This window comes from Euleptes europaea, chromosome 1 (genome assembly GCF_029931775.1).
Source record: "Euleptes europaea isolate rEulEur1 chromosome 1, rEulEur1.hap1, whole genome shotgun sequence".
NCBI lineage: Eukaryota > Metazoa > Chordata > Lepidosauria > Squamata > Sphaerodactylidae > Euleptes > Euleptes europaea.
This window is the reverse complement of record NC_079312.1, coordinates 58,811,022-58,825,098: the sequence shown is the minus strand read 5'-3', so window position 1 is coordinate 58,825,098 and position 14,077 is coordinate 58,811,022. Positions and strand designations below refer to the sequence as shown.

Genomic DNA, 14,077 nt, shown 5'->3' with positions numbered 1-14,077 from the left:
CAAGTACACAAAGCAAATACACCAAGGTACTACAAAGTTTCTTTAACTTGTTGATGGAACAGTAGTGCTGTTCTTTGTAAACTGTTGACCTCAGTGACCTTGTCATTAGGTGATCAGAGACGCATAGTTCTGGTCCATTTGGCTCAAGTCCCCTGTTATTAACAATCTACATAATATTCTGTTGAGAAATACAGACTTTCTTTGGGGATAGTCCTTCTTGTTATGCTGCCATGATCCTAGGGGATATTACCCCATGGAAACTTTATTGATGTAATGCAGGCATGCAACATAGGGCATTGCCTGACTAATAATCATATCTATAGTGTATTTCTTTTTTTTACCTAGGGTGACCCAGGAAAACAGGGTGACCCAGGCAGAGATGTAAGTATGAGAGCTCTGAATCAGGGCACATGAGTATGATGTTCCCTCCTGCAGCCCTGTTTCCATAGTAGGGTATTGCTTGGAAGTTGACAGAATAGAATATTGATCAATTTTTACTGCTTTTCCTTCTTAGCCTCCTGAAACACAGCCCTTGGTCATTTCTCTGGCATGTGCTTCTTGAGACCTAAGCTAAAGGCAAAAATCTCTTAGGATCTAAGGCCTTCAGTTGATCTTTGAAACCCCTAAATGTGAGGTGTCCCTTTTGTTGCCTCTCTAGGCTCTCTGCTTTACGTGGAGTCCAACTGTCCATCTATCTTGCCTGTCCTGAAGAATATTTACTCCAGTACTCTGTCTGTGCTACTAGCTCAGCTACCATATCCTAAGAAGAGATAGGATAGTCCAGCTGGGGTCTTCTCAATTTATTTATTTTTTTGGCAGGGACTCCCTGGTCTGCGTGGTGAACAGGGTCCTCCTGGACCAATTGGCCTGCCGGGGCCTACTGGGTTACCTGTGAGTATTGTGGTCAGAAGCACCAGATGCCAGATGAGGATGGGCAGCAATCTGTGCTCGTGGCATGATGACATCACTTCCGGATTTACCCTGGAAGCAACGCTGACACTCTAGCAAACTTCCTCAAAAACTCTATGGTTTCCATGGAGTTTTTGCAGGAATGTGCTAGAGTGCCCTGTGTGATGCCAGCACTTTCGGGGTAAACCTGAAAGTGATGCCATTGCGTATGTGGGTCTTCCCCCCCCCAACCCCCCCCCCCCCCGACGAAGCTCCTGCCGGTGGCGTCAAGGGACCTGGCAACCCTATTATGAGGAGATCTGTTGTTTGTAAGGATTGCTGATGACTGGTTCATTTAAGGTTGGGGCAGCTTTGTTGCTAGCTCTCCAGAGAGGCAGGAAGTGGACAGGATGTCACAGGGTGTATTCATCCTCTGAAAGCAAGAATGTTGTGTTGTGCAAAAACCTAGTTCTAGCATTCCCATGGACCTTGTGAAGATTTTTGCATTGTGATACATCAGACTGTCTCTATGATCAAATGTTGACAGAGAGCCAATAAAAAATTGAAGTGCACTGTGATGAAAGATTGCCCAGGCTCTGAGTACATCTGTGCTCAGAAAACCCACACATTTACATATTATAGTCACGGTCCTAAAATGTATGTGTAAGGATTTTGCAAGGCTCTAGGTATTTTGACTCACAGATGCTTTAATACCTTTGAGAAAATTCTTGTCTCCTTCTCCTTAAAAAAATCCTTTGTGTTTTTACCTAAGGATGAAAGCCAAGGAAAGAATGAACATTTAGCTAGAGTTACCTGGATTCAAATTCTAGTTTATTAATTCATGAGGCAATTTTAAGGAAGTAATTGTCTTGATTCCATTATCTATTATTGCAATAGCTATTGAAGTGAAAAATGTCACTCATCTGATTTAGTGAGAACTCGATCTTACCAATAGCTGTGCCATGTATTGCGTGGGGACTAGTCTAGCATTTGGATATAGCTTCATCTGCTGCTTCAGATTCTAGCTGAGTTGCTGCCTAATTGCTATGATGTTGTTGCTCTGTGTAGTTTATAGTTCTTTCATCCTAGGGAAAACTCTCTTGTTCTGCTAACAACTTGTGTTTCTTTCTCAGGGTAAGACTGGTGAAGATGGCAAACCTGGGCTAAATGGCAAGAATGTAAGTGGTGGATCTGACTCCTCCTGCCACTCGAGAATTGAGACTTGGGGCCTGAGAGGCAAGGGACTACTAGGGAAGGAAGTGGTGGTGGCCATTAAAACAGCCCAGGTTTTTATTAGAATTCATAGCCAATAAACAGATAGGAGATTAGAGCACACACCTTTAACTAGGGCTTAGAATGCAAATGTGATTGTGCTGTTTTATTTTCCAGGGTGAAGATGGGACACCAGGCGAAGATGGCAGGAAGGTAAATGCCCTGCATACTCCCTCACCGCATTAGCCAGACCTCCATCTCAACTAGTCTTCTTGTAGCCTTGCAAATGAGAGGGGTGGCCTCACCATGAAGCCAGATCCTCTGGTTGCTCCAGGCAGCAGATTCCAGAGGGCTCATGATTTTCTTGCTTATAATTTCACATTTTGGGTGTGATTTTAAAAGGAACATGCTATGGATATCATTTTGACATGTTGCTGTCAGTGATGAAATGTCCAGAGGTGTTTTTAACAGAAGGTGAAAACTGAGCAGATGGAATGCCTGCTTAGTGACTTCCCTGCTATAGTAATGTGTGTAAGGTCCAAGAAGGCTCTGCTGTCTCTGTGCAAAGAAGAGAAAAGGAAAGGAGCAAGAATAGCTCAGTTTTGTCCATACTACACAGATATACTTTTAATATTGTTCCCATTTCTATCAGGGGGATAAAGGTGAAGTTGGAGAGCCTGGAAGAGATGTAAGTACTGCTGCTCTAAAATGCCTAAATTTAACTCACAGGTAGGCTGCTACCCTCATCTCCTCACAGTCGCAATACACACACTTTCTCTCTCCCTCCCCCAGTCTTCATGGAGAGCTTATCTTGGCACATGAGAGGGGTGGGATGATGTACATGCTTAACATACAGCAACAAGGCTGCTTTTCTCTGTCAGCACCAGGCTTCTTGGCCTGTATCATAGGACTATCAGTAGCCACTTCTGAGTAAGGATGATTACATAACCTTGATCCCTTGTATGTATATGGGGGCATATGACCAATGGAACTCAGTGGAACTTGTTTCTGAGTAATCATGCATAGGAATGGGTTGCATATCTACCTGGGATCTCAGCTGGTGGAACCGTTCCCTGTGGAAATGGCTAAGCAGCCCAAGTTATTCAATAGCTGCCCATGCCACTTGGCCAACTACATTACAAACAGCTCTCTAAATCACAGTGGTTGTACTAGCTGAGAAAAAGATAATTATTATGCTAGGTGGACTGTGAGGAAACGGGCTCACAAACCCCATTCCTTTGGGTTCCAGGGCTTTGGAGGGTCTGCACACAGCTGTGCAATGCCTTCTCCAATTTATCCTGGAGGGTTTGTCCAGCTTTTCTCTGGACAACTAGTCTTGAAGATTAGTGCTAGAAGGATTGGTATTTCTTGCACTCTTTCCTTTTTCCACTCAAACGCTCAACCTATTTCTTGCACTCTTTCCTTTTTCCATTCAAATGCTCAACCTATTTGCAGTGTCTCTCATTTCACTTTTCTTAGCTAATGCAGGGATGATCTATCACAAAGCCCCTCCCTTTCATTGCTGCTTGGAAAGCATGACTGATTCACACACAGAGGTGTACGGGTGCAGGGCCAGGGCTGCTTCCAGGTTTTTGTATACCCTGGGTGAGAGACTATAGCTGGGGCCCCTTTCTTACTTTGAGTCCCTGTTGGGAAGAAAGACAGGGTACAAATGAAGTAAATAAACAAATATTTGAAAAGAACCCTGAGAGGTAGGTTAGAAGAAGCTACAGTGATTCAGTCAAGATTACCCAGTGAGCCTAGATTAAGGCTGAGCAATGACATTTTTAAAACCTAGCTTTAATGGTCCATGTCTAACACTATCATCAAGTAGTTCTCACTAATCACTTTTCAATCCCAATATAGCCCATGCAGTGCAAAGGCTGGTAGTTACTGGACAGTGTTTTGTTATGACATGGAGAAGAATGTGATTGCATGGTGTTTTGTTCACACTTAGAATGTAAACAATTGATCTCATGGACCATGCTAGTTCATTAAAAGGAATTACCGTATATACTCGCGTATAAGCCGAGTTTGTCAGCCCCAAAAAAGGGCTGAAAAAGCCGAACTCGGCTTATACGCGGGTCAATACGGTAGAGGGGGGAGGGAGGGGGGAGGGGGAACTTGCCGCCGCCACTGGGCCCGCGCCGCTTCTTGCCGCCGGGAGCGGCCTGGGGCGGCCTCCTGCAGCTGCAGGAAGGCTGCCCCGGCCCCCGCCGGGCCACGCCGCCACCGCCGCCGGGCCCGCGCCGCTTGCTGCCGGGAGCCCTGTCAGGTAAGCCTGCGGGGGGGGGGAGGGGTTATAAGCCGACCCTCGGCTTATACGCGGGTGCCTAATTTTCCCCCATTTTTGGGGAGAAATTAGGCACCTCGGCTTATAGGCGGGTCGGCTTATACACGGGTATATACGGTAAACAGAAGCAACAGGAAAAATGCCCTATTTATTGACTAAAAATCACAGCTAGCTTTTGAATTTTATTTAAAAAATCAATTTCCTCAAGATTTCATCCTAGATCTGCAATTTAAAATTACCTTAGAATGTAATCTCAGATTTTGATGATCCTAGAAGTTCATTGTGTTCAAAAATCTCAGTCTTTTTATGCAAAGCCATCTCAGCTCTTTATTATCAAAGGTATAGGCAGAGGTACCTGAATTCTTCTGTGTCTTTACCAGCACAGACTGAACAGTCTCATTCCCATAGTGGAATGATGCCCCCTGGGAGCAGCAGTAGGGTTCTAGGACTGGAATGATTGGTTCCAGAGTGGTATAACAGCTCCTAAGTGTAGAAGTGTTCTGGAACTGGAATGACAGGTCCAAGAGTGGAATGACAGCCCCTGTGATTGAAATCAGTGCTTTGCACCTGTAATCAGAAACCTTAGAGTGGAATAAACACCTTACACTTTAAAAAAACACATCTGTACACACATCAACCTGATCAAGCTTATAAGGAAAAGATGAAAACGCACACTCTTCTAGTCCTAAACTCTAGACAACCTAACAATGTTGTTGCTAGGGTATGCTAATTTAAAAGTCCTCCATTACCTCTGTTCTCCAGTTTAGGGGTTTTTCCCCTTTGTCCCTTGACATGTGGTCAAGATGGAGTCCCATTGTAAAAAGCTAGCCTTTTATGACTTGGCAAGTTGAAGATGCTCCTAGTAAGAAGCAAGCAGAAGAGAAGAGAATGGTGTGTCCAGAGAATTTATAATCTCCCTTTTGAGAGCCCATTCCTTCCCTTTGGATGATTCCTTTCTTCCTGATCCAAAAGGAAGAGATAGAGTCTCGCATTTAGCCTAGTTTGTGTGCCTAGTCTGGCTATGCTGATTCATGCTTTTGTAACCTTGTGGTTGGACTAATATAGTGCAGTCTATATTGGTCTACCCTTGTCTATGGGGTGGTTTGCCATTGCCTTCCCCAGTCATCTACACTTTACCCCTAGCAAGCTGGGTACTCATTTTACCAACCTCGGATGGATGGAAGGCTGAGCCAGCCTTGAACCGGCTACCTGCAAAAGACTGCCATCAGGATCGAACTCAGGTCATGCCAGAGCTTTGACTGCAGTACTGCAGTTTACCACTCTGCACCACGGGGCTCCTATTCTTCATGGCCTAGGTCCCACATTTCTCAAGGACAGTCTCCTCCCATATATCCCCACGCACCAGCTGCTATTGTCAGGCTGCCACGTACTGGCTGTTCCTCACTTAAGATAGTCTGCTTTACACTAGCCAGATCCTGTGCCTTCTCCATTGCAATGCTTATTTCATAGAACAGACTCCTTGAGGAGGTAAGGGGTGCACAGTCTCCATAATCTTTTTTAGGAAGTGTTTCAAGGCCATTTTAGTTGTCAGGGCTTTTAATAGAGTATAACTTGCAGGTATCTTTTGGGAGTTCATTTTGTTGGTTTTAAGTTGTGATTCTTTTAATCATGATTTTTAAGCCATGAGGAAATGCAAGACAAATTTTGTAGTAAATGAGACTGTTCCTTATATCTAATAACTAAACTGCCTTTGTTCTCTGTTTGCAGGGTCGGGAAGGTATTAAAGGAGAACGAGGGAGCAGTGGTCCCTCAGGGCCCCCAGGGGCAACAGGTGTGCCTGGTGTGCCTGGCCAAGTGGGTCCACCAGGCCAGGTGGGTAGCCTTCTGCACAACATATTTTGGCTTCTTGTAGAAAGCTGAGCTGACAGCAGGGGTAGTGCTACTGAATATGAAAACTGAGTCTCAGTAAGGGCCAAAGAATAGCAGAAGGGTGTACTAAGAAGCTGAAATCAGAACTGGGAATTGATCCTGTGGTTGCTTTTGCCTTTTCAAAAAGCCCTGAGTTCTATACACTATCTCTGGGGTTAGAGGAGAATTACATCTTGCATGAAGCACATATGAAAAATTCCTATGAACATAACATGAGCCCTACTGGATCAGGCCAGTGGTCCATCTACTCCAACAAACTTGTTTTATGCAATGGCCAACCAGTTGCCCCAGAGGGCCAACAAATGGCCAAGGCCTTCCTCTGTTGCTGCCTCCTCATACTGATATTCAGAGCTTTGCTGACTCTATATATGGATATCCCTTTACTCACTATGGCTTGTAGCCATTGATGGACCTGTCTTCTTATTCTGTTAGTTCGAGCAGAACCCATATTTACTAACTTATTTAGTGCCTCTGTTTTGGACACATCTCTGTATTGCTGTTTATAGGGCATGCCGGGTCTCCCTGGAACCTCAGGACAAAAGGTAGGCAAAGCCCTTCACCCATTCTGTGCCTGATTTTGTTCAATAAACAAGTCAGTTAGGGCCTGACCTATTCCTATCCCTGACCTATCCCTGAAAGCAAGGTATAATTGTTTGCCAGATATCTGGGAGATGGAAGATTCAGCTCTGGGCTTCACTGTTTTGATACAGAATGGAATAGTAACCTTCTGGGACCACTTCCATTAGAGAAGTGGAGGAAGCATGCTGTGATTTACACATCTCAGAATACCACCACTGAGCGACAGTGCAGGTTGCATTGTTCCCTGTACTTGGGACTCAAAGCACTTTCCATCTGAACAGTGCAGGTTGCATTGTTCCCTGTACTTGGGACTCAAAGCACTTTCCATCTGAAGGGAGAGGTAAATTTTCCTGAGCAGTACCAAAACCCTGACTTCTCATGCTCATTTTGTTAAAGGGTGACAGAGGAGAGACCGGATCCAAAGGAGAGCAGGTGAGTACCTATCAGTACCACAAGGCATTGGACAGTGCAGAATGTACCTGCTTTTCACAGGTGAAGGAGGATATTCTGGTGTGGGTTATTGCTCCCATTGAATCCATACACAAAGATCTTTACATTAGATGGGGCTGTCATCCCTTCTGGTCGAAGAACACCTCATCCACTTCCAGTTCTGCCTGTTATACAGCAGCAGGGAGATTTAAGAGCTCCTCCTCTATTCTTTTCATTTTAGGAAAAGAATACTGGCCAAGACGGAAAGGAAGATTCAAATCTAACATGTCTATGTCCCTAGCTGTATTGGACTAAAATCTCCAAAGTTCCTGTTGGTTCAGCTACTCACATGTCCCCATGAGGACAGCACATTCTACAAGTAGAATGCTTTGTGTAACTCTTGCATAAACCACAAAATGTGCATGGAAGTTCCTGATTGCTGGAAAGAATAGATAATCAGCACAATGCCCACCTCACACTTGAACTGAGGATGGTATTCAGTGAAGGGAAAGGTGTGGAAAGTGGGGGAAATAGACAAAATGGAGGAGAATTATCTTTCTAAGCTTTGCTCTCTGTACTCTTGTCTGCAGAGGTAGAGTGGGGACCAAAGACGGTTTTATCAGTGGTAGCCCCTCTGGAATGCCCTTTCCCTCAAGGTTCACCTGGCCCCTCCATTTATGACCTTTGAGTAGCCAGTACAAAGTATTTCTTTTTAACTGAAAATTCCCATCTTTTAAAGCTGTTTATATGGTCTGCTTCTAGTCTGTGAGCTGTTTGTGGATATCATTTTAGGATGCTTGCTGTTGTTTCTATGCTTCTGGATTTTTTATGGCTTGTCTATTATTAATAATTCTTCTGTTGTTTAATTGTATTGTTTTTACTTCACAAGGTGAGCCACCTTGAGCTGGAGAGATGCCTGTAAATGTTCTAAGTAAATAAATAAATGTTGGCATGCATAGCCTAAAGGTCATTTTGGACTATTTCAACATAGATACTCTGGAGTGTTTTCTGGAATCTAATTTAGAAATTATTGAAATCTGGATGCAGAAATATGAGTCCATCAAAACTTTTTCAGACTGGCGCTGGACAGTTCTGCATCTGCCATTGAGAAAATCCATTAGCTTGGCCCTGTGAGTGATTTTTTTACACTGGAGATGGTGTCCTGCATATGCAGTGAAACCCAGTATTGCCTTGTAAGATAAGCTGATGCAAATTACCTTCAGATAGAAAATTATCTGAAGTCCTTCTGCAGCCTTTTCATCAGTTTGCTAGTGATCACTTCCTCCAAGGTATTATGCATCACACAACCAAGCTACATTACCAGTGCTTTGTGAGTGAGCTATAGAAACACATTAATTTTGGTGTTTTTCTCCCCTCGCTTTGACTAGGGGAGACCTGGAGATCCTGGACCACGAGGTGAACCTGGAACAATGCAAGTGAGTTACCAGGGCAGTTTTTTTTAAATCTTGAAGCCCTGACAAAGAAAAGCATGTGACAAGATTTTTCCCTCCCATATTACCCTGGTTATAGATACTAGGCAGAGCAGCAATTGTCTTCTCCTGAAATGTACAGTGTAACTTGCCTGCTTGTGTCATTTGGAACTATTTACTCTACTGGTATCTTTCTGCAGTATATGTGCTCTCTGCCACTTGAAGAACTAGTGTAGAAGTCCTTAGTGGGTAGCACTGTAAAGGTTAAACCTGTAGTAGGTAGATGGCATATGGGAACCTGAAGCCCACCTGCTGCAACACCACCTGCCAGTGCAGCCTCCTGCCTGTGAATTTACTTGGGAGTTCCATTTCTCAGTGAGCTCCTTATATGTAGGTATCACAGAAGTCCATTTGGTGTGGATTCGGCTAGCACAAGGGAAGAAGACCCAGCCGACATGTGGATGACCTTGCTGGGTTAACCCCACTCACCACAAAGAAGTTGATGTGGCTCTAACTTCTTGGTGCCCCAGTTGTACTCCACTGGAATATTTCAGGGGGCTCATTAACAAATATGGCAAGTAGGAAGGATGGGCAGCATTTTTCTGGAAGGCACAGAGAAAACCTTTTATGTTTGGTGTTTATTTCTAATAAACTTTTTTTACTTGTTGGTGATGGTTTCTTTCCTCTCTTTGTCTAGAATGTTGAACGTGCCCTAGATGCCTACGGTATTAAGGTATAAATTAGCAGCTGTGTTGGCTTGCTTACATAAGGGCTATATTTTTCAGTGTACATCTGTCATGGTCCACTCTGTGGCTGGTGAAAGTGAAAACTGGAATCTTCATTTGAGTCACTGAAGGCCAGGATAAATTGCTATGGAGAACACAGGAGGTGTGGGAATGACAGAATATTGACGTTCCCAGCAGGAATTAGGATTCCAGGAGATAAATTCTGAACCTGAGTATAAACCCACTCAAGTCTAGGTCAGGAAACAAAGAAATGAAATAAACTGTGAGGGACAGCACTGTTTACTTTGAAAGTAAAAAAAAAAGATGGGTTCTAAATAAAATAAATAATGAATAAACAAACAGGGTATGTGAGTATGCATATTAGTAACTCCATCACTGTTTATTGTCTATAGGCATGAATGACAGCATGGGAATGCACTTAAATAAGGCCTAGATAGTTTTTTGTCACTCTCTAGATGGTGCCATGCCAGACCATTTTGCTCAGTGCAACAGTATTCTTGCTGCTCCCCAAAAGCAAGGTTGTACTTGAGCGAAACCATACCAGAGCACAGCTCAGACTTTGTTTGGATCTGGAGTGGTGATGTCATCAATCAGAGCTCCTTCGGGCTCTGTCCCCAGTAAGTTCCATTAACCCCACTGTAATGGTTAGTACTGTGCCATGTAGCCCATCAATGATGCTTCTCAGTATTGCAGATTGTGAAGTGGACATAATAGGTGTTGCTACCCACCTCAGGTAGCACCAACTCTAGCCAGTACAACCCTCACTTTTCTCTCCCCTCATTTCTTTGCTAGCTCACCACCATCTTCACGGGTAGACACTGTTTATGTGGCATTCAGGGAAAAAGGCTTGCTCCTTTTCTGGAGGCCTAAAAGGGTGTAGATGGCTTTTTGTACTTGTGTCAACATGCATTCTAGATTGAGAGTAGACATATGCTTCTTCCCATTGCTTCTACAAACGAACTCTCTTTCCCACAGATTTCCTTACTGCGGGAGATCACCGGTGCCTATGATGGCAGTGCTGATCAATTCTTGCCTGTCCCTGACCGCCGAAGGGGCCCGAAGGGTGACAGAGGGGATTCAGGAGAAAGGGGTCCCCCAGGCAAAGAGGTGAGGTAGAGTTGTTCTTGTACAAGAATTACTTATAGTCCTAAGACCTTTCTGCTGGCCTAGCTTGCATAAGGCTCTTCACTCAAACTGTATGCAAGCAATCCTGTAAAACCAGTGTATGCAAGGTCTTCCTTACATTCAATGTCAGTGGGTCTGCATCTGAAGTAGAACTAAAATGGATTCTAATTAACATTGGCATTAGTTGAACTACTTTGTTGTTGTTTTATTGTTTTTGCAAAAGTTCACTGCACTGATTCCCAGGAAACTAATTCACTGATATTGCAACTGGAACATTTCAATTCCATGAGGAAATGTTGAATTCATAAGAAGCTTTTAGGCCTTTATGGAATAGAATGTGAAACAGAAGAGTACAATATAATAATAAGTATGATAACCCAAAATTGAACCTCTGTCTTTTGGGACGTCTCTGATTAACAGTAACAAATGAATTGTTGTCATTTGCCTGGTTGACAACCTCGCAGAGGAAGGAACCAGATTCTGTTCCTATTATTAGACTCAGTAGTGAGCAGCATTATTGGCACAGACACATTGGATATATGCATCTCTGAATGTCCTTTGCAGAGAAACCTGATCTGAGGCTGCTCAAACTTGTGTTTCTTGCAGGGTGTCATTGGATTCCCTGGAGAGAGAGGGCCCAAGGGAGATACAGGAAGCCCAGGTCCACCTGGCCCACAAGGTCCAATAGGACGAGCCATTGGAGAGCGGGGACCAGAAGGGCCACCAGGCCAATCAGGAGAACCTGGGAAACCTGGAATTCCAGGAGTACCAGGTCGGGCTGGAGAACTTGGAGAAGCTGGAAGGCCTGGAGAGAAGGTGAGTCAAGGATAACAAGTCAAAGATAGAAAATGTAAAATAGCCTCTTAATTGATAATGCACCAGATGTGGGCAGGAAGTTATAAAGCTTCAACTCCCTTCCCTCATCACATGATGAGGGAAGGGAGTTGCAGCCTAGGATTGGCATTCGGGTAGTACACAAACACCTAGTTTCTTTAAATGAAACGAAGTCCTCAGGGCTAGATGAATTGCATCCAAGGGTACTTAAAGAACTTGCAGATGTAATTTCTGAGCCTCTTACCATTATTTTTGAGAATTTTTGGAGAATAGGTGAGGTGCCAAAAGACTGGAGGCGGGCAAATGTTGTCCCCATCTTCAAGAAGGGGAAAAAGGAGGATCTGGGTAACTAGCGACCCAGCAGCTTGACTTCTATACCAGGAAAAGTTTTTGAACAAATCATCAGTCAGTCCTTGAGCATTTGGAAAGGATGGATCTGATTACTAATTATGTCCCTTAGATTTAACAAATGTTTACACAAATTGCCTGTCAATCCTTTCATTAGCAATTTCAAAGGAGAGTTATTCCTTAACCTATGTTTTCTTAGCAATGATAGTACTGCACTTCCCTTAAAGGAACAGCATTTCTTTTAAAGGAAGCGTGGGTGGCGGTTTTCATTTATTCCTCCTGCCACTGCAGACCTCCACTTTTCACCCTTTGCTGTTCCTGAGAGTTCACTGACACCCAGAAGCAAAAGTCGGTGTGTGTGTGCACTCTATGAGCTGTAATAGGAGAGGAAAGTGGATACACTCCTGTATGTGTAATTTGACCATAATGATATGCAATAGAAGGTAATACTATTTACATAATGTAATGTATTAGGAGCTTAAACCCTGCCATAATGGCTGTTCCTCATTCATAAATTGAAAGTGCTTTCCTTTAAGTTTCCTTAAAGAATATAGACCAGCGTGTTTCCTAGTGTTAATATCTTCCATAATTGCCACCGGAGATTTTTGTTCATTAGTTTTAATAGGCCTTGAGAGAAGGCAACAGTCATTTCTAACCTTTTTTTTAATTCAAGGGTGATCGAGGTGAGAAAGGTGATCGAGGAGATCAGGTAGGTGTTACTACCCACGCACTTAATGATTTACTTGGATTACAGTGTCAGTGTTACATTTTTCTAGTATGCTGAGTTATAGATCTCGCTGCATCAAAGCATCTGAAATTCCCTCTCTGGGTGTGGTTGTGTTCACACATGCAGATGTTATTACTTGCAGACACTGATGATGTAGGCATCCTGTTAGGATGGCTGTTATGTAACTCTTGAGTTCCATGGTTGAAACTCTAAACACCTAATTTGGCGCTAGCAGCTACCAAGAACGGGACTGTTGCTTGGGGCTGTAATGCTGGGTAAATGGGGATAGTTAATTCTCTCCACATGGGCATGCTGTTTTTGCAGGCTGCTTTAGGACTCAGGAAGGAAAAAAGACAGATATTCATATTGTGCCTTTCTGTTGCCTGAATGAGATAGTCTCCCCTTTTGGTGGGAAATTAGCTGGAAAGTCTATATTTTGCAAGAGGCAGGGGTTACTGGAATATTTTCCCTTTGTATACAGAGATCAAATCCCTGTGGAAAACTCTTATTAAAGAGGAGATTTGTTTTAATTAATTGGTTTTTATTGTGAACATAACTTTTAAACACACACACACAGCAAAACAGACACACACAGCAAAACAGACACAAGAGCTGATACACTCAAGAACTAGGAAATAAAAAGGTATGAGGGGGTGGACGTAAGGGTCTGATTCAGTATGGCAGCTTCATGTGTTCATGTGTACTCTGCAATTTGAATATGGGTCTTTGAATATGATAAGGGAGATTCTGGGCTTATCGGCTGCAAGGAGAAAACCTTTAACAAATGTTAAACGACACAGGATCTTTCCATTGTCATCAGGTGCGGACCTAGCATTGGGCCTGGGGGAGGCAAATCAGATATGCTTGGACTTGCCCAGTTGGCTTCCAGAGCTATCCCAAAATAGGTGCTGGAAAACTTCCATTTTGTTCCTGGCTGCACAGCAGTGCCTTGCTTTGTGTGCGTTCACTCCAGTCCTGCACAACTCACAAGGGTGAGCCAGGTAGCCTGGGGCTGGCAAGTAACCCTAACACTTCTTTTTCTTTTTTCTTTTTGCACCTGTTACCCAAACTGCTCTCAACTTGGGGAATTATAGCAGCAGTTGGAAATCACAGAGTATTTATTTATATAGCGGAATCACACCCAATGTATACCACAGTTGTTTTCAGTAACCCCTGAATAAAGACAGAGGCAAATGGCTTCCGGATTAAGAGATTTTATGTAAGCAAACGTTCAATGATGCATACATACATACAGAAATTCCTAAGAAAGAAAAGGTGGTATATACAGACGGTTCTAAGGTCGTTGGTGGGGTAATACATTACCAAATCCAGAAGATGTTCGAGTTCCATGGCAGAGAGGAATAAAAAGGGGGGCGGGGGAGTCCCCTGTATGTTCCAGCATGGCTGCTCACTCTGGCCGAGTGACAGTCAGTATCAGAGAGAGAGGAAGAGAGAGAGCTAACGACTTTTGGGGGATTCAATTATACCTTACGCTGGGGGCGGGGTGGTGAGGGGCTTCCGGGGGGGGGGGGGTAGAGATTACCCCAGATGGCTCCTTCTCAAAACCATGGGGATC

The 14,077-nt window shown here is 43.8% G+C and overlaps 1 protein-coding gene across 1 annotated transcript in view; it reads left to right on the top strand.

The window, feature by feature from the left end:
- The window catches only part of COL7A1 (collagen type VII alpha 1 chain), a 102,021-nt gene that overhangs the window by 73,958 nt on the left and 13,986 nt on the right, over positions 1-14,077 (top strand). The window contains exons 62-74 of the mRNA XM_056861735.1: positions 346-381; positions 820-891; positions 2,022-2,066; positions 2,278-2,313; positions 2,753-2,788; positions 6,122-6,226; positions 6,790-6,825; positions 7,259-7,294; positions 8,680-8,727; positions 9,419-9,454; positions 10,443-10,574; positions 11,199-11,408; positions 12,448-12,483. Of these exons, the coding sequence (XP_056717713.1) occupies positions 346-381; positions 820-891; positions 2,022-2,066; positions 2,278-2,313; positions 2,753-2,788; positions 6,122-6,226; positions 6,790-6,825; positions 7,259-7,294; positions 8,680-8,727; positions 9,419-9,454; positions 10,443-10,574; positions 11,199-11,408; positions 12,448-12,483 (864 nt within the window). The remainder of the gene's footprint in view (positions 1-345; positions 382-819; positions 892-2,021; positions 2,067-2,277; positions 2,314-2,752; positions 2,789-6,121; positions 6,227-6,789; positions 6,826-7,258; positions 7,295-8,679; positions 8,728-9,418; positions 9,455-10,442; positions 10,575-11,198; positions 11,409-12,447; positions 12,484-14,077) is intronic.